The following is a 24,198-nucleotide window of genomic DNA, read 5'->3' as shown; positions in this document are numbered from 1 at the left end:
TAGTTATAACTGCAGACACATACAAAGAACGTTGTTTCTTTCTTTATATGCTTTTTATGACTGCGGTAAGCTCTAAATCCCTGAACTGGTGACAATATTGGTTAAGTTGTGTTTAGCTTTTTGCGTATTAACCACTCCAATCCAGTCATATGGATGTGTCTATAAGAAACTCTTGTAATGGTATCCCCTTTTTAAACTCTTTCATCAAATGAAGCAGAAAAAAAAATTAAACGTGGGTCGTTATGGGGAAACTATAAGGTACAGATAGACAAATTAATTTTTGATAACCTAGTATTGGCATTGTAATTTCAAGCAAGGATTACTTTATCGCGCCATCTATAAAATGTATGCATAAATGTATTATAAGTGAAATATTAACGGAGAGAAGATATATTCCAAACAGCAGTAACGCTGAGGTGACCTGGATGTTCATGACAGTACTGTGGTTTCTCTTCTGCAGATATTTGGTGCACCGTCCTTTGACGACAAGATCCTAGAAGTGGTAGCGGTGTTTGGGAGTATGCAGATGGCGGTTTCCAGGGTGATCAAGCTCCAGCATCACAGGATAGCGCAAGTAAATGCTCATCCCCATTTCCTGCTTCCGTCCCTGGCTGTGCACTTGTTTTTATTCCTTTGGCTCTCAAAAACAGTAAAGAAACACCAAACGTAGACTTTGGCCTCTTATTGGCAATTTGTTTTCCTGGGATAGACGACCAGTCATCAGTGATGGTAATATCGACCTTGTGTTTGTACCTCTAAACATCCAACATCTGTGGGCCTCTCCACTGTGCACAATTTAGAAAGTAGTCTTTTAAGGCTCACCAAGGAGCGGTGGTATATTACTATATCCTATTACACAATAAAGTCAGTACATGAGGAGGATTTATTTACTGCAACATGGGTGTTTTAGAACACCCCAAACGCTATTTTTCATTCAAATTGAATAATACATTTTTTTCATATTTAGTATATTGCAGCATTTAATGGATTCTGGTGGTTTCATAATGCACCAGAGCAAATGAGGTGATGCCTTTTAGTATTTAATATAAACCTCCAAGAAGGTTTATAAACGGCTTTCTCGGCCTGTGCATTCTCTGCAATTAGCATCTTAAAACGACTGTAGAGGGAGGACTTATTACAGTCACTGTTCCAGCAATGAATCATTTCTCTTTTTTATTTTTACAGCAGCATATCAATAACCGACGTTTAGGCAAGCTTATGTGCTGTACATCTTCCAGGCATATGCTTTCTGCTACGTTTTCTTTATCCTACTCAGAAGTGCAAAATGTACTTAATGTTAGGTTTTGGTCACCCATACAGCCTTCAATATTTCTGTTGTAAAATCTTCTGTATGAGCATGACTCACATAGCTTTCTCTGTGGGTAGTCTTACTCTGGTCTTTGGTGTGTGACTTACTCCTTAGTTCACATGAAAGTTGCTGCCCATGTCTCAGGTGTAGCGTTGCATTCCTGTGCCAGGGAGCTCCTCACCCCCTCCGCCCCTTTTTCGAGGTAGAATGTCACTGGGTCACCCTCACCCTTCGATAAAATGAGGTAATTTCCAGGATGCTGACTAGGGGACTTAATCCCAGTTCTGACTGTTTTGCATGTCTTCAAAGTCTGCTACCTTTAACAAACCCTATGATATGTATGAATGTAAACCTATTAGTTTTATGTTAGCAATGTTTGTTATTTATTAACAAACGTCAGACCTATTGAGCGTAAAGCCGCTTTCATAATTGTATCAAGCAATAAAGGTTTTGATTATTTTTAAATATATCAATATTTAGATGCAGTATGCTTTTAGACAGGACAGATGACCAACCTCTCAGATAGCAGGAAAAAACAAAGAGTACTGCAGGGAATTGCCCAACAGTTTTCCAATGCTCATGACGTCCCACTGCCTATTAAGGTGTTTCCCCGTGGACTAAATCGTGTCCCCTCCCCTATTCGCCACCTTTTTTATGGAGAGTTGATGTCTACTCTTACTAGCTATGGCCCCACAAGATGGTATAACTAAGCTACCCTTCTTTTTACTATTGAGGAAACGAGTTAACCTTTTTGGTCCGTTAGTTTTTTGTTAAGTTTACTATGTATGGCAGTTTGAAGGACATATGTTGAATGTTCTGTATCATTATTTGACAATTATTCTTATTGGTGCTAATGGTATTATCCTACTGGGTTCTCACTGCTTTCTACAATGCTGTTCTATGCTATATTCCTATGGCCATTTATGCATGTCCAAGTGTGTGTAAATGTATGCTCACTCTTACTGGTCGCGCATAGTGTTCATCATATATACCGATACCAGGACAATAAAATATTGGCAGAGATTGTGATAAAGATAGCACCCCTCATGTCACTGTTCTCCTGTTCTGGGGCAGGTTCCGCCCAGGGTGCTGTACTCCGTGCAATCTTGAAAGGGTACAGGAAGGGTTGTTGACTATACTTGATGTTGAAGAGTCCCTTGATTCTCAGGCCCAGTCTTTCTAATGAAAGTCCTCAATAGCATTGGCTTTGAAAACCACCTACCTCATTTCTCTCTATTGGTCAGAATATTCACAAATCAGACTCTGCAACGTTTGAAATTGAAATGAATAACTAGGCACAGGTGACCCGCCCCTCACATTTGCTGTTCAGCCCCTGCCAAGTATCCAAGAACTGGAATGTACGAATTAATGTGGTGATTGTTTGCAGCAACTGGGTTGTGTCCTGGGGTTATTATGCCTCTTTTCTGATTAAGGTGATTATCCTGTCAACTATATTGTTTTGAATATAGCAGGAATGTTGCAGCATCTGATTTTGTTTTACTTCACATCTATAAGGTCTCACCTGATCTCGGTGGGAGCTGCTGATTTTGCCATACATAAAGATGCAATGTTTTAACATAGCAGTCAGATAATATACTAGTGGCTGTGGTGACTAGGCCTTCCGTGTGTGTATTCTGGGTGGCCTATTATTCTACTTGAAACTATTAAACAGAAGTTAAAAATTATTTGGTTTCTTCTACATTCTAAACATCAAAGGTTCTGTAGTTCCCACATCCTAAACATAATTTGCAGTTCATAATAGGAAAAAAGTATTTGTACCTAAAATAAAGAGCATAATACACTAACCTGCTGAACGCTTTATTGAGGGGTGCATCAGTACTGTGTAACCAGGTCTGTAGTACAATAACTCTGCTAAATGCTCTCTTAAGATCAGGTCTCCTTCTGTATGAAAATGCTACTTGGGCCGAACCTAAAACAAGGCCGTTCTGGCCGCCTGCTGTGCTTTGTAGGGACAGATAGAGCCCGGGGAGAACTGGTTAAAATGTCTCCAGATCAGTTATGTATTGGTCTATATAGACACGCAGGTCAAATTTTCAGAGAAAGTTTCTTTTAACTACACCAAGCCCAATGTTTGTGTTAGTAAAGGAATTATTTGGCCAGAGGAGGTTACATTAGCCTTTCAATGTGATTATCAAGCCTGCTTTAATATATACAAATATTTAATCTGAGCTGCATTCTCCGTTCTGAAATAATTATTGCTGATTTGTGAACAAGGTTTCATGAAAATTGTTAATTTCATGTCTCATTTATTATTATTCAAAGAGCACGTTTTCACAGAATGAATATAAGTGAAAAAACATTAGGCCACTCTCAGCTCATTGTTTATTCTAAACTATTGAACAAAGGCTTGGTAATGTTATATGCCTGTTAAGTTGAGAGAGGGGGATGACTTCGTGCTAGGAGACAGAGTCAAAACCAGACATGCAAAATCGCTTCGCCTACTTTTGCCAGAGACTAAGGTGAGGCAGATTCATTCTTCGTTGCTGGGGACGTATCAGTCTTTCTCACACCGTAGACAAGATTAACAGACTATGCTAATATATTGAACAATACCTTCATTGCTCAAAGGAGGTATAAGATAGTGAACCATCTTTAAAATTGCAATTAGGTCTTCCTTTGGGCTCTGAATTTAGCCTGGTATGCCACAGGAGGGTGGGAATTTATATAAAGCTAAAACAGCCAATATGTTGTAATATTTTTTGCTGTTCATGTTACTTGTAAATGTTTCAGCTACTATTTGGTTTGTTTTTATTTTAGTTACAATTCGTATTGTGTGAACTAGAATAGGATTGCAATTTGAAAACAAATCTTTAAAATGTATCCATTGTTTCCTAGTATTCATTGGGGGTTTGGGTTCCACCAATCATTCCTGTGATATTTTACATGATGATCATTATTTGAACCACATGCCACACATGAACAGCTCAGTCATTTGTGGAGTGGTCACAGTCCAACTGGCTTTCTGTCTCTCGGTGGCACATTGACAACGTCTTTAGTGCCACTGGTATAGAAAGCTCATATCGTGGCCCGTAATCTAGAGAATCTACAAGAGAAACAACCAAAATGTGGACAGCATTAAAACACACACAGTGGTGTACATGAGCACCTTTCCACCGTTTTAGAAGAAACAGCTACTCTATGGAACAAGTGAATTTCAAAAAAAGAAAATAAATCTTCTGAGGGGTGTTTCAAAGCTTTTTGTTAACCATTGTCCATATGTAGACTTTGCATAAAAACACCACTAATAAAAAGCAGTGTGACTTTTGTACACTTCCACACAAATCTTTGATAATTTATTAGTGAAGTTAATATTTTCTAATGTCACATTCAAATTAAGACTTTAATATGAAGGAGGACATATCAGTGGTGTCACTGGGGGTTGTGGTTCTTATGGTGTGTTTATGTCCTTTAAGTATCTAGTTGGTGCCTACCACCCAGATGTGGTGGTGAGTGAGGAACCAATGTGATTTTAATTCTGTTAAAAACTCATCAAATGTTGGTGCCCGGGCTGAAAAAATGTAATTGAAAAATTCTGACATTTATTTTAAACAAGCATTTTAGGAATTTCTGATGTGTTAATAACTTTGGAACTCGAGGTGCGAGCAATAGTGGCAAAATATATATTTATTTAATGTCATGAGGGTGCTCTGTTATGGATATGTGTGAGGCAGCATAGCTTGGAGATAGACCCTTTAGTATATTGGTTTTTAGTGGGGCTTCTCAGTACCTACTGTTAGTGATTTTTGTATACATTATTGTCCCACCCGCATCCAAACATTGACATATGTAGCGACAGGGATCAAGTCAGTGCCATCAATGTGCCTGTTGTCATGCGTAAGAAAGCAACAAATCATCTTTATGCTCATTATCCTGTGGCAGTATTCTCATATCTTAACTTGCATTTTTTTTCTAATATGCTCCAACCTTGTATGGCTTAATGCAATGGGCAACCAGTCTTCTGTACATTTTGGCACTTCCTTTTGTGCTGCTGTGTTTTAGGATATGGAGCCTACATTTTTATAGTCATTCAGATTTACAGACCGTCCCTTCTGAGTTGCAGTTGACCTATATCATTTGTGTCCAGCGCCTCCCCATGCCAGGGTCTAGTTTACTTGATACATGTCCACTCCCCACAATTTGCACAACTGACATAGACCTGCAGAGTGGGAGAGGGATGTCCAGCATGTTTTCATGATCTGTGTCGTCTGTCGAGGTCTAGTATGGGCTAGGATGTTATTCAGTTTCTGTCCTCCAACTAAATGCAAACAGGGGTACTCCACAGCAGTCTGATTGAGCCCTGATGCTCTAATTGTGTGTGTTTCTATTTGGATGGTGTTAGAAAAGATGGTGAAGGTGGTGATAAAATTGATCATGCCATGATAATGTTGCTCTGTCAGCACCAAATCTGAGGCCTGTGTTTCATTCACTCCCCATGCAACAAGAACAATACATTTAGCAAGAAGATCTCTAAAGTTTGACCCATGCAGTGCCACTACCAACAACCAGGCATCTGGACAGCTAGCTTTAACTGCCCCTCCAAGATTACACATATGTAGGAGAAAACCTTGCTTTTTAGTGCTTTATTTTTTTTGTAAAGTACTGCCTATAGTTCATGATGCCTGTAAGTGTCCAACCAGCATATTAATGTGCTAAAGCTGAAACAAGACACCCATCTCTTCTGATATTCCATTCCTAAAGGAGCTGGTAATTGTAAAGACTTACAACACCAATGAGCTATGTCAATCTAGCAGTAGGAAGATGCTTGATATTGTGCCACTTCATCTGCGTATAATTTTCTGATGCACTATTTATTGAGGCTGAAAAAACTAATCTTGCAGAAGATCACAACTTTCTGCATGTGCTTTTCATTGCCAACTATTCCCAGAAATGAAGAATGCTCATGGACGTTTTAGGCACTGTACTTTCTCTTTGTGGTATTACTTCACTGTGGAAAAAGCCTAGACTTTCTGCTTGTGCCATCAATGCCAAAATATCAGGTTAGAGTTCATGTTTGCAAACAGAAAACCAATGAGGAATGCCTATATATTCTGATCTCACAGCTCTTCATACTCCTATCCCTTATCACTTCTTAGAACGAGAAAAGGATCTCAACCACGAAAGTTGGAATGTCTAAAATGAAAAGTTATAAATTATGTAGTTTCAATATTTGAAATAGAACATTTTGGCTGCATAGTATTTAACATGTTTTAGTAAATAGGTAAAAACATAGTAATGCTATTGAAGTTACAACTCCTGGAACATCTTGGACTGTGAATGATGTGTGCCCTTTTACTGTAATCCGCTGCAGTGTCGGTCAGTGAAAATCACCATTCTCGGCGATGAAGGAGTACCAGTGCAAGTGGATGGAGAAGCTTGGATCCAGCCACCTGGGGTTATTAAAATTGTACATAAAAACAGAGCCCAAATGCTGACGCGAGACCGAGTAAGTCACAAAAAATTTATAGAAGCATGTTTGTTTATTGCATTGATTAATTGTGCTGTATGGTTTGCTGTGAGAGATTACCATTCACCATCTACAAAATGAACAAAGCCTGTAAAGAACCTCTTGGATTCATGCTGTGTTTCTCTTAAGATACTACATATGCCACTAAGTGTCCCATGCCGTACATTACAAGGATTTTGTAAGTTACTGAGGAGTTCCATAACTATATACAGGAACAAGGCCGAAGGCCGAGTTCCTTTATAAGGTTATGGAACTCAAAGGTGGCTTGCAGTATCCATAACATACATGCCAGAGGGTACTTCATACCATATAATACATGGTGACACCATCACCTTTCCCACAAACTACTTAAAACCTTGGTGCATAGCTCTTTAATATTAAAGAGCAAGCATGTTTGCAAAACATTAAGAATAAAAATATAACATATAGTGCAAAAATTAAATGCATCAAAACCTGTTAGATATTGTTGCAAATAGATATTAGAAAGTTGAATACAAGTCAGATATATATATATATTTAAAACTTCAGTAGCTCGGAATTTGCAGAAACATGAATGAAGAGTCTAGCTTTTCTCTATCTAAGGAGTGCAAAAAATAAACATATCCCCTCTGCTTGTCGTTGTAAGCTAGTAGATAGAGCAGAAGAAAGAAAAGCAACATCCTGTTTTTGTTGCTTTAAACAGCTGCTTCAGTTATGCTCCATCACATGTCCTCCCTTTCAGCATGGTTGTTGGCTCTGGCAGCAGGCTTTGTGACATCAGAAATTGACTGTAACTTTTAATAGTCAAGTTCTGACGTCTTCTCTTTATAATTGGTGACTAAATGCGTCACTAGTCGTCAATTATAAAGAAATTAGAGATATGCATTTATACATGGATTACAACATCCATCTATTATAACAAGCATCTCAAGGCATCTGCTAACAAAAAAAGATAGATGCAATTAGTGGTATTTATGATGCTTCTATAGGTGCAAGCCATGCTGTGATGGCAAAACCTGCCCTTTATTTGTGGCATATAGATAGATACTATTAGGGGTATTTTTTCCTTGATATTTATAAACAATAGAATGTGTCTCAGTATGTGTGTGTGATCTACAAACACATTTTAAATGCTTCATTTTTTTAAATGATTTTGTAAAGCAAACATGTCTAGAAGAGGTAACATATTATGTATTTTTGTTTTTAAAGAAAATAAGCTATTTATCATCCAACCTAGTCACTGCAAAATGCAATTAATCAGAATAGTGAATTTTAACATGGCAACTGTGAGGGTTTCATATGATGCACTGGACCATAATGCACAACAGGGTCAGTTACTCACCTGATTTATTTTTCTACTGGGTGGGCAAGGATACCTGAACACAATCCGCTTTTTTAGGTTTATTCCCAACTGGAAAATCCATTCCATTTGGAATGTATTTGGTCTCATTCGATGTCGGCATCTGACAGTAAATGCTACCTTTTATCACGGGATAATCCATCTCCTCACCTTTCGTTTCAGGTGCATGCTGGCTCTGTTCGATACATTTTCTTCTTGTGGTGGAAGGAAATCTTGGAAGGTTAGACATATATTTTGTATGGTTTGCTTTCCAGACTCTGAGATTTGAGCATAGCAATATATGTCTGATGTTGCACTATAAGTGACTGAATGACATGGATGGATATGGCCACAGGGTTAAACTTTTATTTAGGGAAAATCCAATGAACAAGGTATTTATGGGCCCAACACGGGCAAAAGGGCCGTGGGCAGATGATTACTTAATCTCAATATTTAATAGGGCTCATTCTGGCAGCTGAGCGAGTCCCTCTTAAAAAAAAATAAAAAAAATTGACATCACTGTCAATCTTGCTCTCAATCAGTATCAGGATATTGCTTGAGAGGTTCACATGAGGTCTGTTTAATGTCAATGCCTGTCTCACAAATGAACTTGTTTTAGATGTCCAGGGTCTTCCCATCCAGAGCTTTAACACTGAGGTGGGCTTCACCGTCAGAACACCAGCACAGTTAAAAGAAGAGGAAGACAGCCTCTCCAACATTTAAGGGAATCAGGGCTTTTTGTCACTTCCTCCTCAGGTGCGACATCCTCTGCCTCCCAAAAACTTCAGTCAGTGCTTAAAGAACCCATAGTTAGCTGCAGATACAATTACATAACCTGTGTTTTATGCAAAGCATGCGTTCAGCTTGAGGGGCATCGGTACAGTGGTTCTTATTTCATCATTAAAACTGGGAAGATGGAAGGTTGAGTAAACCTATCTAGATTCAAACTTGTGACCATAAGGTCAAGCACATATTTCTGCAGTGGGTTCATTAGGTCACTTAACCTTAGGCTTGTTTTCACAGCTTTTCATCCAACATCCTTTGCAGGACTCGCCTCTCAGTAGCCTCCATGGGCAGAACCACATTGTGATGAAAGGCCTTGGGGAAAATGTAGCTCCAGGGCCCAAACCTCCTCAACGTGAGAGACATCGTTCTAGATCGCAGCAAAAAACAAGTCAGTTGCACAAAACAACTGGCAGTGTATCATCTCAATTGGAGTACATCTCAGTCATTTGTAGCGTAGTTATTTAGTTTCAATGTAAATCATGATAAAAGTCTAAGAAAACTTTGAATCCACACCAAAGAAAAGGAGAAGAAAAATCAGACCATTACAACATAAACATATACACATTAAAACACATACAACGTTAACAATTCTTGTCTAGGGTGTAGAAATTGTAGCCAGCTTTTTGTAGGGTTCTCTGCTGTCCAGTTAGCTGTATATTTCAGAAGTGTAATCCGTAGTATTTTGCATCACAACCCTGCATCCATTATCAACTGGTTTGATTTTGATGGCACTGTTCCTTTTTAAGTGGCCACAAAAGTATCTCTCTTTCTTACTAGTATTAAAAGGGACAAAATTAAGTTGAGTTTCAAAAAGAGACATCTTTGAGAAGCAGGTTCTCGAAGATTTCACTTTCGAGTGAAATAGAGGATAGCAGATAATCAACTTAGAGTGAGGCAGTGCATAATTTGTAAAATAGTGAGTGCGGGTGCTCAAAGCTCTGCTCTGGCTGTGCCACTGAAAATCGATGCGCCAGATACCAAGGCTTCCATTCACCTCAAGCCTCTTTTTTACATTACCACACAGTGCTGCCACTTTATCTCACTCTTGCATATCCCTTTGGTCTGGTTTTTCCATCTTTGTGTTCCCCTTTCTTTCCCTTTTGCGTGTTTTTTCTTCTTTTTTCACGTTTAGTGTCTGATGAGGAAAAATAAGTGCTAGCCCTCAAAACTGAGTGCCGGTGGGCCTCCCCAGCAACCACACGCTCAAATTAAACACTGTCAAGAGGTCTTCTACCAGTAATGCCAGAGGCCCCAGAGGAGATTTTCTTGCTAAAGGAGGACTTGAGTCTTATCCTTGTTAACAAAAAAAAATCATGAGTTTGACACTGGGCTGTTTTATATGTGTCCCCTCTCCCCGCACAGTCTGCTTCTTAGATTGAGCCTAGGATGCATAGATTAAGTGACCTTTTTGATTTTCGTACCGTAAAGGCCCAGGGCCTTACAACCCTACTTCTTCTGATTATTGCCCTTCATTTATTGAAATCTGGGTTGAAACGTCAACGGTTCAATTAGACAGGGGACACCAATAACCTATGGTACATTATGATTGCATATTTGCGCTTCGGTTTGAGACTGTTGCCTTGTTGTCAGTTTGTATCTTTAACCAACACTTATTTTCACTATTTTTCACTCACTTATGATCACTTTAGGCACCTACCTTTTTATACTCTATAAATCATATGATGAATTAAAAGCTTGTACATTTGGCTGCTAATTAACATTAATTGTGTTCAGATCAAAGTTCTAAATCTCTCATCTCATATTCATCTAAAACACAGTGACTACGCTGGGCAGCAGAAAGAAACACTTTGGGGGTCTGGAGGTGGGGGTTGCAAACACAGTGAATCATTAGCACCTCTGGATACTTCATTACCTGTCTGAGATTTTGCCCCCACTCAGCTACATTAAATCTACTCCTTTTGACAGTTAGGAAATTCTTATTTTGAAACACCATTCCCCAAACAACATCTGTACCAAGGCAGCCTATTGAGCTTTTCAGATTCAAATGAAAGTGTATCTTTTCCAACCTTTTCACCCATCATCTGTGATCAAAAGGTATAAATGTAGTACCATGTATAAATTATGAACAGGGAACATAGGAATACTTCAGTTTCAGTGGAAATAGTTAAGTTCTTCAGTCTACAAGTAACAGTCTGATAGAGACTTCTAGTTGCAGATTCCCTACCTTAGAATTTCCCCCAGGTGTCATACTGGATCCGGAGATTTTTCTTCAAGCAATACCCTTGAGCGTCGTTAGGTGGCGTTGGTCTAATCCACTGGCTACCTTGGCGGCAGCACAGTCGCCGTGATAACGTCTGGAGTAGTACATAGGTGCCGCCTCAGTGCAGTGACATCCATTCTTTTCTTTCCGCGCCGTGCGCTGATCCGGAGAGAGCTACCCTCGTCATTGTTCGACTGCTTCCAATATTTTCCTCATGTTTTTGGTGATATTTTGGTGATTTGAGATGTCCCTGAAGACTGGATTCAAACCTTGCAAGGACTGTCACCACATGATGTCGGTGATGGAGCCGCATTGGGTCTGTTTGTGATGCCTGGAGTGCGACCACGACCCAAAGTCGTGCTCCAAGTGCCGGGCCATGCACCCAAAGGCCTTGAGGGAGCAGTCCCTCAAGCTTATGGCAGCCCAGTGCACGACTCTGCATTAGTCCCAGTCTCGCTCGAGAGGAAGATCTCGAGACCGTTCGCAGAGCCACCACCACTCATCATCCTTTAAGTCTTCGGTTCAAGGTAAGTAGAAGAAGAAGTCGAAGAAATTTCGTCATCTTTCGACTTCACCCCGTCGCTCGGCTGATGCGACGTGGGAGGAGCGTTGACGCTCTAGGCCTCTGTCCTCAGAGCTTGCTTTTGGGTCCCTCTGCGCCTCACTGAGTTTCCGGGAGGCAGAGCGACCCCTGCCCAATTAAAGGAATTCTATGAGGCCATGCACCTCATTTTTGGGCAGTCTGACTCTGCTACAGTGCTTTTGGGCTCAGGGGATTTGGTTGGAAGGCCTTCAGGTTCCGCGCCGATGGCTCCGGCCACCAAGGTCCCCTCCAGATCCGCTCCTGAACTGTACCAACGCCGGCCATACCATCAAGACCTTCCCCGACGCCGGTTCGATCGTCGATGCTCCTTACATCGGTGATGCCCACTATCGACATTTGCCCGTATCCTAATCACCGGCGACTTGGAGTCAGAACAGCGTCAGCCGACACCACCTCCTTCTTCGATGGGCTCTATTCACCTCAGGGTGGATTCTGACCCTTATTCTTATGGGTCTGAATAAGGGGAAGGATTGGAGGGGTCCCTGGACCCTTATGAATACCAGGATGATCCTAACATGGACTGAGCACAGGAGTTGGACGAGGCCAGTGGTCTGGATACCTCTCCAGATGCTGGAATGCCGTCTCCTCGTACCATGGCTACGGCGGAGGGAGCTACTTATTCCATGGTGGTCAGCAGGGCTGCTGGGGTCCTCAGCCTTGAGCTACTCAATGGTCAGGTCTAATCTCTCCTGATGGAGGTGCTTCAACCAGAGGCTTCAACCTCTGAGCCTCTCCTTCCATTCAATGAAGCCCTCACTAATGTCCTTTTGGGTACTTGGTCCTGACCCAACACAGGGGCTCGTGTGAACAGGACAATCGTATCCCACCATCGGCCCGCCTTGAACGACCCTAAATACCTGTCCCAACACCCCACGCCCAAGACCCTTGTTATCAAGGCAACCGCATTCCCTTCTGCACCCCCGGATAGGGAATCAAAAAGACTGGACAAATTTGTGAAGAAGTTGTTTTCTTCCTCCAGTCTAGCTCTGTCAGTGAACACTGCATGCCTTTTGGGCCCTTATACCCACTCTCTGGGGGATATGGACGCACAAGTCTTGCCGCAGATACCGGAGGTGGCCCCTGCTATCGTCTCCCAAGCTGTTATCAATGGGAGAGGCGCAGCAAAGTTCACTATCTGATGTGGGCTGGAGACAACCAACTCTCTGGGTAGATGGGTTACAACAATGGTGGCCTTGAGGTGCCAAACCTGGTTAAGAACATCTGGTTTCTCAGGGGATGTCCAACAGACCCTTATGGACATTCCCTTTGATGGCACCCGTATCTTTGGAGAAAGGCGGACTCAGCGCTTGAGAAGTTCAAGGACTCCCGGGCTATGGCTCAGTCCCTCGGCCTTTTGACTGACCCTTGTCCACAAGAGTCCACCTTTCGCCCCTTTCGTGGCCATGGAAGGGGCTTCTTGTCAAGTCCCTTTCCCAGCCACTGTACCACACATGCGGTTCCACCAATGTGTGGCGTGGGACAGGGAACCAGAGGTCTGCCTAGTCTACCCCTGCTGCAGCCTCCAAGCCCTCCTACTTCGTCCCCCCACTCCAGACCAGTTGGTGGCAGGATTCGCCATCACCTGCCCCACTAGGAATCCATCACTACAGACAGGTGGGTTTTGCAGATCGTTCGAATGGGCTACTCCCTCCCCTTTGAGACTGCCCCACCAGCCATGCCTCATCATAGAGCTGTATACCGGAGGATTATTTGGCACTTCTCTGCTAGGAAGTCACAGCTCTCTTTGCAAAGGGAGCCATAGAGAGGGTCCCTGCACCAGAAGTAGGGTTGTGGTTGTTATATCTGCTACTTTCTAGTGCCCAAAAAAGGCAAAGGGTTACATCCTATCCTAGACCTTTGAGCCCTCAGTCTCTTCTTCAAGAAGGAGAAATTCAAAATGCTCACCCTGGCTCAGGTACTGTCTGCCTTGGACCCATGAAACTGGATGGTATTGTTGGACTTGCAGGACGCTTATTTCCATATCCCCACCCTGCCTGCCCACAGACGTTACCTATGATTCGTGGTAGGTCACAAGCACTTTCAATTTACCGTGCTCCCCTTCAGCCTTACTAGCACCCCTCGGGGGTTCATGAAAGTGATGGCGGTGGTTGCATCTCATCTGCGCAGGTTGGGGGTTTCAGTCTTCCCCCTACCTCGACGACTGGCTGTTGAAAGCAGACTCGCCCCCGAAAGTCATCTCCCACCTTCAGACTACAGCAAACCTCCTGCACACACTGGGGTCCACTATAAACGTGCCGAAGTCACACCTGACTCCCTCTCAGAGGCTCCCTTTCATTGGAGCTGTTCTGGATACAGTGCAGTTTCGGGCCTTTCCTCACGAAAAGCGAGTCCAGGATATTCAGGCTATTCAGGCTATGATTCCAATCTTTCAGCCTCTACCTTGGGTTTTGGTGAGAATGACTCTGAGGCTGCTGGGTCTCATGACCTCCTACATCCTGCTAGCAACACATGCCAGATGGCATATGCGGGCTCTGCAGTGGGACTTGAAGTTCCAGTGGGCGCAGCATCAGGGAAATTTCTCCGACATGGTCCAGATCTCGGAGGGGACTGTAAAAGACCTGCGGTGGTGGCTTTCGAATCAGCATTGGGTCAACAGCAGATCCCTCTCCCTTCCCCACTTCTGGTATGGGGCGGCCACATGGGAGATTCGGAGATCAGAGGCCTCTGGTCTCCGGCGGAGTCTGGAGTTCATATCTATCTTTTGGAGCACCAGGCCATCAGGCTTGCATTGAAAGCATTTCTTCCCTCTCTCAAAGGGAAAGCAGTGCAGGTGTTCACGGACAACACAACTGCAATGTGATACTGCAACAAACGGAGTAGAGTCCTGGACCCTTTGTCAGGAGGCGCTGTACCTCTGGACATGGCTGGCACATCAGGACATCACCCTGGTGGTTCAACATCTGGCGGGCTCGCTGAACACCAGAGCAGACAAACTCAGCTGTCGATGCATAGCCGATCACGAATTGCGTCTCCATTAGGAGGTGGCGCAAAGTCTCTTTCAGCAGTGGGGAGAGCCTTGGTTAGATCTGTTTACCTCCGCAGAGAACGCGCAATGTCATCTGTTTAGCACGTTGGTGTTTCCAAGGCGGCACTCGCTTTGTGACACTTTACTTCTCAAGTGGACCAATGGCCTCCTTTCTGCCTATACCACTTCTGTCCAGAGTTCTCAAGAAAATCAAGAACGACCAGGTCCAAATAATCTTGGTGGCTCCGGACTGGACACAGAGAATATGGTATCCAGAGCTACTGATCATGGCCACCGATCCTCCACTCAGACTGCCCCTTTAGGAGGATCTTTTGTCGCAGCAACAGGGTGCAGTTCTCCACCCAAACCTGTCCAATCTCCGCCTTCATGCGTGGAGATTTAGCTGCAGCAGTTATGGCTTTTGACCTTCCGCCTTAAGTCTGTGATGTAATCTTGGCTGCCAGGCGTCCCTCCACCAAAACGGTATACACCTGTCATTGGCATAAATTTGTGGCCTGGTGTACCAACAAATCTGTTGATCCCCTCTCTGCTCCTCTATCTGAGGTTCTTTTGTTCATTCTTTCTTTGGCCCAACAGGGCTCTGCTTTGGGCACCCTAAAAGGCTATTTATCGGCTATGTCAGCCTTTCTTAGGTTGCCTAATCAGCCTTCACTCTTTAAGTCTCCTATTGTTTGTAGATTCCTTAGGGGTCTCACCCATTTATTTTCTCCCACTCGGTTTATCATGCTTCAATGGGACCTCAGTCTTGCCATTACTTACTTAATGTTCGCTCCCTTTGAGCCGTTGCACAATTGTCCCTTACGTCTCCTCACTTTCAAAACAGTTTTTCTTGTTGCCATCACTTCAGCTTGCAGAGTGAGTGAGCTTCAGTCACTTATCTTCTAAGCCCCCCATTTTTGTCTGTGCACCCTGACAAAGTGGTGTTACGCGCTAGGGCCTCATTCCTTCCCAAAGTAGTTACACCTTTTCATGTAGGCCAGTCCATCAGGCGTTCCAAAAACGTACCCTCTCGCGATGGTTCCATCTTTGCATCAAGATGTGCTATGCTTTGGCAAAGAAGCAACCCCCTGAGGGCTTGCATGCTCATTCCACCAGAGCAACTGCTGCTTCCACAGCATTAGCACGCAGAGTTCATGTCCTGGATATCTACCAGGCAGCAGCATGGCATCCCTGCACACGTTTAGTAAACATTACTGGCTGGACAGTCAGGTCTGTAGGGACGGCTTCTCTGGTTGTTCAGTCCTGCAGGACTTTCTAGTATGATCTAGGTTCGCAGCCCACCTCCGAGGATGGCATTGCTTGGGTATCTATTCTAAGGTAAGGAATCTGCAACTAGAGGTTTTTATCAGATGTACAAGTTACTTACTTTTGGTAACAATATATCTGGTAGAGACATATTCTAGTTGCAGATTGCCTACTGACCCACCCATCCTCCCCACTTGTGAATTGATTTCTAGGGACAGGGATTCCCCATTCAGGGCCTTAGCTCTGGCGCACCAGTTTCAGTGTTCTTCGCGGCTCTGCGCTTTGGCCTGGAAAGTCGTGAAAAGAAACTGACGGCGATTACGACCCCAACGACGCCCACGGAGTAGACCCACACCACCTAACGACGCGCAAGGGTATTCCTCGAATAAAAATCTCCGGATCCAGTCTGACGCCTGAGGGAAGTTCTAAGGTAAGGAATCTGCAACTAGAATATGTTTCTACCATTTATATCGTTACTGAAGGTAAGTAACTGGTACCTCTATTTAGAAAATTCTTTCTTCTTCCACATAAAATATACTCATTCTCTAGGACACCAACATCTTAATTGTTGTATATGTTACACAGGTTCTTAACAGATGAGCAATTGTCTGCTTTAAAAGGAGGGGATTGTTTTTGTAGACAACTCATCCATCCTTCAATACTATGGCCCTCATTCTGATTCTGGCGGGCGGCGGAGGCCGCCCGCCAGAATTCAGCCCTCCATAATACCGCTCCGCGGTCAAAAGACCGCGGAGGGTATTATGAGTTTTTCCCTGGGCTGGCGGGCGGTCTCCAAAAGACCGCCCGCCAGCCCAGGGAAAAACTCCCTTCCCACGAGGATGCCGGCTCGTAATCGAGCCGGTGGAGTGGGAAGGTGCGACGGGTGCTGTTGCACCCGTCGCGTATTTCACTGTCTGCAAGGCAGACAGTGAAATACATTTTGGGGCCCTCTTACGGGGGCCCCTGCAGTGCCCATGCCGTTGGCATGGGCACTGCAGGGGCTCCCAGGGGCCCCGCGACTCCCCCTCCTGCCATCCGGTTCCCGGCGGGAGAACCGCCAGGAACTGGATGGCGGGAGGGGGAGTCGGAATCCCCAAGCCTTGGGGCAGCGGGAAACTGGCGGGAGGCCGCCGGTTTCCCTTCTCTGACCGCGGCTAAGCCGCCGCGGTCAGAATGCCCCGCGGGGCACCGCCGGCCTGTCGGCGGTGCCTCCCCGTCCAGCGGCCCTGGCGGTTACAAACCGCCAGGGTCGTAATGAGGGCCTATGTTTCTGATATAGCATATTATACAGTGATAGTATGATTGACACATTTCACCTACCAATAAGTATATTTCTGCAGTTGCCTTTATCCATTTCCAATGCCGTTTCTGGTGCATTGGATGGTACATGCTTAATAATGCATTATGGAATGTGCTTAGAACTTTTCGCTGTACAGATAAATATATCCTCTTAATAGAGCAATCAAAGAATTCTATCTAGCATTTTTTATTTAGAAAGATATACAATGTCCATTCTTTAGCACATGAAATTGCTCCTAACCGATGCATTATTTCAGACACTGATAATGTACATCAATTCTTCATAGGCTTTTGAGAACACCTTGAAATCTTGGGAGGACAAACAGAAGTACGATTCTTGCAAACCAGCCCTCCGGCCTCACTTATACCCACAGCAAGCAGTTGATCTTGCTACAGAGGAAGAGGTTTCACAGATCCAGCTTTGTTCCCAAGCTGCAGAGGAACTTATTACAAGGTAAGGAAGGAATAACAGTGCTTTGTCACTACAGTTTACAGTTTTGGTTTATGCTCCAAAATTAAAACACACCAGGTTTCAGGGGACATATTGTGACAGGAATGCCCCCGCGTCGTATATCCCTGCCTCGAGTGCCCAACTTGGTGTAGATCTGGTAACCTGACATTTCCTTGTGGTATGTCATCGGGCTAAGCTAAACATGTCCATAGAAGCCGAGGACCATCCCTCACTACAAGTCTTGGACGTGTGCTCTGACCTTCAGGAATGCACCAAATGTACCCTGAAACTAACAGTGAGCTACTGTCCATGTTGTGAGTATAGTACATAGAGTGGTGGTGGTAGCATACTGTGAGTAAGAGAAATAACTGTTTGACTTGACATTTTTATCAGGGTGGATTGGGTTAAGGCTTAATGGACAACCTGTGTAAAGTTCTCTTTCTATATGGATGCTCAGACCCGTGTGCTGACATTCTGTGCTCATTATGTGGGTTTGTGTGTGTTGCAAGTGTAACACATGCATGCTGTAAGTGAGCCAGAGTAATGGAGCCCAGTGGGATCCATGTTAGATATCCCTGGCTAGGCCTACCCCTAGATGGAGGGTAAGGACTGCTCTACAAAACAGTGGGAGTGTATTTCTTGCATTCCTGTAGGAGGGAGGAGACCAAGACACTGAAGTAAGGAATGGAGACAGGCTATCTTTAGACTTTCTGTGACCCTTTTGCTTAACAATGAGCTTCTGATTTATTTTCCTGAGAACTGCCATTTTGCGGGAGGTAGGGGTGAGGGGTCGAACTGTAGTCTTTGTTATGAAAGGTGAGGAAGTCTGTAGGTGAGGCCTGGCTTATATCAATTCCTTATTACTCGCTGTATCGAGCTGATGGCAGCAGGGTGCAGAAATCTCACATCCTTTTTTGTGCTTCTGTTGTGGGTGCTGTTGGATATAGAGAGCTCCAGTGCACCTGCAGTGAAAAGCTTATCTCTTCAAAAAGACTGTTTCTGGAGAACAGTCTGGAAAGGATACTTGAAAAAAGAACCACCCCAAACCAGTTCTACAGTTTAAGGCAGTGGATCCATATTCCTGTCTAAATGTGGTCAATAGAAGTGGGACCCTATGATCCCACGTGGTTCCATTACCAGGTCATTTATGACCAAAGAAGGGAGTGCTCCTCCAAGTACTCAGAGGACTGCTTTGTAACCAAGGCTGGTGTCTGCCAGACAGTCAGGCTTACAGAAATGTGGAGACATAACTCAAAATCTGGATTTCCTACTGGAAGAGCTGCATAACCGCCCTGAATAATCTACAAGCCCTCCTGCCAGCTGAGACAGGGAAGGAGACTGCCTGGCCGTGCATGAGGAGAGATCGTTGACAAAAGTGTTAGGTCCAGTATGTCCCTTGTGGCTGTGCATCACCTGGTAAGAAACAGGCTGCATGACTGTGGACCACCCAGACACTGTCTAGTTCCTGGTGGTAAATGCATCACCACAGTTGGATGATTTCTGAAGGGTCTGTCTGGGCCTCAATTTCGTGGCCATAGAAGACCCAGTCAAATCTTCAACTGCCAAATAGGATGGGTCTTACAATTCCGATTTGTGAAGGCCCATTCATCTGGTCCGGCTGCCAAATACCAGATGAAGACTGGAATTACCATTTGCTGAAGGCCCAGTTGGGGCTTCATCTGCCAAATACTGGATACCTGAATAGGGCTGCAGCTGCTAATTGCTGAGGACCCCCCTGGGACCACATCTAGCTTCGGTCCGCAATGTTTCAGGACTGAAGGCTGCATCTGTTACGGCAGAGTTGCACCATAAAGACTCAACCCGCAAGATTCAGCTGCACGACCTCTGAAGGAGAGGCTGAGTGAACACCCTGCTGTATGAGTACCACACATGATGAAATCTGACAGCCCCCTACAGCTTTGTTGGTGCGCGAGTGAGCATCTCTGGTGTGGACCAGCAGTAGAAAGGACTAATGAAAACAATTTGTCCTGAGAAAGTGGTAAGATAAAGACTTGAATGCATTTTTTAGCAGTGGTTAACCAAAAATGAACCTCTGATTGACTCTACTCCTAATTTCCCTCAAAGACGGGGACACCAGAACCTGGGAAGGTTCTCTGGGAAGCAACAAAGAAGGAACAAGTGGGTGTTGCGCCTAACTTGAGATAGCACCCAGAGTCACTGACGTGTGCATGTTCATTGAAGTGTGTAGTATTTAGTGTTTAAAATACTTTCTTTCATGCAAACATAAGTACTCGGCTAGGCAGTACCTTTATTGTGTCTTGATTTATTGTTGAGTTCTGATCACAAGCACCCACACACTACCTCCCTTAGAAGTCTGTGAATATTTTCCTTCACTACCCTGAGAGCCAAGAATGGGAGAGTTTGCAAGTGGCGCACTTTGCAGAGGAATAGTACAACATGCCTCAGGACTCAAGTGGCAAACAAATCGAATCTCCACAAATGAGACCCAGTAGACACTGCCTGGCCAGTGGCCTCCCCCCAAAACAACATCTAGCTATCCCATTTGAGACAGTGGCTTCCAGAAAAATGTGTTATATATGCCCCATTTTGTCATAGCTCTAACATTTAATAAATGATGTGCTGTCATATGAAAACAGTAATCAAACTTGGACCATATATCAAAGTGGCATTAACTGGTCATGGGTGCCAAGTTGGCACTAACAACAGATCCTTCTTGCAAGAAGTCCAATTTCTGTAAAATATGCTCATTTTGTCATACCATGGCTCACACACGCCTACGTTTTCACCACCACGAATCTTTGTGGGAAGCTAGGTTTTGGATGCAGTACCTCCCACACTTGTTGCCTGGAACCTGATGTGGTTTTGAACTGTAAGTGCCCCTCGGCCCCTGCTAAACAGGTTTCCAGGGCCAGATCTCTTTCCCCAAAACTGTACTATATATTGGCACTTCAGCCACCCTTGTAAGTCCCTGTAAATGGTGTCCCTGTTACCTAGGACATGGGTACTGAAAAGGGCCCCCCAGGGCTGCAGCACCAATTGCTCCACTCTGAGAGGCCCCACACCAGTCTCATGCACACTGCTATTGCAAGTGCATGACAAGGTGTATTTAAAAGTTGCAAACTCGACATGGCACTCACCAAGCGTGCCATGTCTACTGACACTGCATGCACTATAGGTAAGTTACTCCTCTAGCAGGCCCTACCGCCCTAAGGCAGGGTGCACTACAATGCAATTTGAGGGCATATGTTTGCATGAGGAAATATGCCCCTACAGGGAAACCATAGCAAATGCATGTGCTGGACACTTGTCATTACGAGTCCCCCAGCTACATGATGGCCTTCCTGAGTACTGGGTTGTTTGGTATCAGACAATTCAGAATAATAAACCCACACTGATGCCATTGTTGGATTTATTATACTGTGTACCCAGAGGGTACCTTAGCGGTGCCCCCTGCAAAACCGAACAACCCTGGCATGGTTGCTGGTTGGTTTTTACCAGCCTGCTGCCACCACACAGAGACCTCCTCCCCCAGGCAGGCCCTCCGGCCCAGCGGTCAGCTCAGAAGCTTTACCGACTTTGAAATCTGACCTCTGACTCTGCTGCTAGCAGCAGATGGCTGCCCAATGGTTTCCCCCCCACTTTGAGCGGGAAAACCATCGGGAAAACTTAGAGTGGGAGAAGTGGCCCCCCTCAGCATGCACCACCCTCCAGGTGTGGCAGGCGAGGTGACCACTCCATTTAATTTTCCTCCATCTTGGATGGCAGGAAAATAGCCAATCAGGGTTAAGGATGTGATCTCTCTCACCCAGGAAGTGGTTACATAGTGGGTCAAGCCACCCTAACATAATTGGTCCATTAGCCACTACCAGGTACTCCCCTTAATGCCCACTAAATTAGTGTTTAGTAAGCATCCCAAGACCTGCAGATCAGATTCGACAGACACAAAAAGACCAGCGACAAAGACGGCCTAAGGGTCGAGAACAGAAGGCCTGCTGCAAGACGAAAAATGCGACAAACCCTGCCTGCTGCACCCAGGAATTGACAATTGCCACTGAGAGGTCGACTGAACTGTGGACAGACTACAAGAAACCTCAGAGGTCCTCAGTCTTCTGAAGTCTTCTGAAAATTGCCAAGAACCTCCCTCTGAGTGAAGGCAAACCCTGCCAGTGTGCCAAGTTTGGTGGCACTGTGACCTCCAGTGGCTGAGACGTGCCATAGCCCGGTGTACTGGATCCCCAAATTCAGACACCCAGATGAAAGGTCCATTCCAGACTCTCCGAGGACCAAAAGCAAGCACCAGTCAAGGGACTTCAGGACACCCAAGAACCACCCCTCAGAGTGGCCCTACTGACCTGCAATCCACCCTCAAAATGACCTGCCCCTGGCTTCAAAGACTCCTTGATGCATGACCCTTGGCTGACCTATCTGCTCTGCACCTGGTCTCTCTTGCCCCTGCATCGGAAAACCAACTGTGCTCTAGGGGTTGCTAACCCCATGTGACCTCTACATTCCAAGGGGAACCACTGAACTCACCTTTAAGTCCACCTGTGCATTGTGTTTCCAAGTGGTCCCCTTCTCCATTCTGCACCAACTCCAAGACGTTCAGCCACTGCTCCAGTCTGAACCGGGAATGGCCCTAACTTCTCCAGCTGTCCCACAGGACATCTCGAGGACCTCGAGCTAAAAACAGAAGGCAACACTTTTGAGAGCATTTCCTTATTTAATATGCATTTTTATAAAGATTTCTCTCATTCATTCCTGTGGTGCGTAATTACTCACAAAAATAATATTTTTGCTAAACTTTGAAAAATCATAACTTAAAAAGTGCTTACCTGATTTTGATGATCTTGGTCGTAAACAGATTTATGAAAATCAGAGTATTTTCACAAATCAGTCTTGAGTTATTCTTTTGAGTGTGTATCCACATTTATTGATACTGCGAGTACAACAATTGCTTAGCACATCTCCAAGATAAGCCTTACTCCTCTCCTGAACTACCACAAAAACAGAGAATTAGGTGATCTGCTTTTTACCTTTGGATACCAAGGTGGGGTTGCTTGGAGACTCTGCGCAGTGCACATCTTTTTCGTACACATATAGAGAGCCGTCCTCCTACAGTAGAATGCATACATACCCCACACCTGTCCAGTCTCATCCCCATCCCCTGTCCAACCAGACACTACAATCACTTTGCCAGCTCTGCTTGTGCACCATAGCCACAATCACCAAAACCACTTTCATTGTCACATTTGCTTTTCAGTTTTTGTTGCCATTCAATTTTTGTCACTTTGTTTTTTTGTATTCCATGTCTCATCCCAACCTGTGTTGTACTGTTCATGAAAGTTTTTGCTAGAAAGGCTTTCTAAGTTATGAATGATACAGTAGTGCCACTAGCATTCATATTTTGCTGCTGGTGGATAATATGATTTTTTCTTGATCTTAGAAGCTGCCCACATTCTTGCCACATTACTGACATGTTTTGAGATTAATCTCAATTATCTGGATAAGGCTCTTTGTAAATTAGAAGAGTGTATTAGTCTGTGTATATCTCTTAGTCCCAAATTCACATCTGCTTAATGGTACATTTACATAACGCTGCATGTATATATTACAATGGTGGTCACCACACTCTAGTTATATTTGGTCAGAGTTTCCATAGGGAGGATTTTTTTGTTTCACCTTTAACTTTGGCACCATTTAACAAATATGCACAAAATGTTCCTATAAACGTGCATCCACATCCTTTATGGAATTTTTGCCCTGATCCCATCAAATGAGGGGCAAAAAAGAGGGTGGTCCCAAAAGTGTTACTTCCCTTTATAAATTCCATAGGAAAGTTTGGTTTCCAATATAGATAAAAAGGCTGAACAGAGTTACACCAGATTTGGCAAACAAAACTTCACTCAGAAATTGTTTTTGTGATTTGGTGTAAATCGATTCATTCCTTTTTTTAAAAATTAGCTTTTAAAGGGGGGCTTGAGTTGGGTATGAAGGGGTTATATGGTCTGTGCATTCTTAAAGTGAATTAAAATATACAGATATAAATGTTTGAGGCATGTGTGGCTGTGGATACACTTGTTTAGCATAATCCTGCCATCTAGTGTTGGGTTCGGATGTGTGCAAGTTTTTTTTCTTTAAAGAAAGTCTTTCCAGTCACGAGATAGTGACTCCTCCTCTTGCTGGCAATGTACATGGTCATCAACTCCATTGTTAGATTGTTTTCTTCCGCCGTTGGGTTCGGACGTGTGCACTCTGCTCTTGTTCAACACCGTATCTCTTATCCTTTCTTAGGCTTTGACGTCAGTATTGTTCTCGATCGCAGCTTTTTGTCTATCTCCTTCATCCGTTTATCGACGTGGACTTTGTCAGAGCTACCCAAGTTGCCCACTGCCCCGTGGGCCTTCATCCTTCGGGCATACTTCTCAATTTCAATGCTCCCTTTGCACCATGTCCACCCGGTGATGGAACGGACACCCATCTGCTTCTGTCCT

The 24,198-nt window shown here is 44.1% G+C and overlaps 1 protein-coding gene across 4 annotated transcripts in view; it reads left to right on the top strand.

Moving 5' to 3' along the window:
• Nucleotides 1-24,198, top strand: part of DGKH (diacylglycerol kinase eta) — a 661,954-nt gene that overhangs the window by 500,913 nt on the left and 136,843 nt on the right. For all 4 annotated transcript variants that reach the window (XM_069205429.1, XM_069205427.1, XM_069205431.1 and 1 more), the window contains 3 exons: nt 461-574; nt 6,639-6,773; nt 17,562-17,728. In XM_069205429.1, the coding sequence (XP_069061530.1) occupies nt 461-574; nt 6,639-6,773; nt 17,562-17,728 (416 nt within the window). The remainder of the gene's footprint in view (nt 1-460; nt 575-6,638; nt 6,774-17,561; nt 17,729-24,198) is intronic.

This window comes from Pleurodeles waltl, chromosome 8 (genome assembly GCF_031143425.1).
Source record: "Pleurodeles waltl isolate 20211129_DDA chromosome 8, aPleWal1.hap1.20221129, whole genome shotgun sequence".
In the NCBI taxonomy this organism is placed as follows: domain Eukaryota; kingdom Metazoa; phylum Chordata; class Amphibia; order Caudata; family Salamandridae; genus Pleurodeles; species Pleurodeles waltl.
The sequence above is the reverse complement of the archived record's forward strand: the minus strand, read 5'-3'. Positions and strand labels throughout refer to the sequence as shown.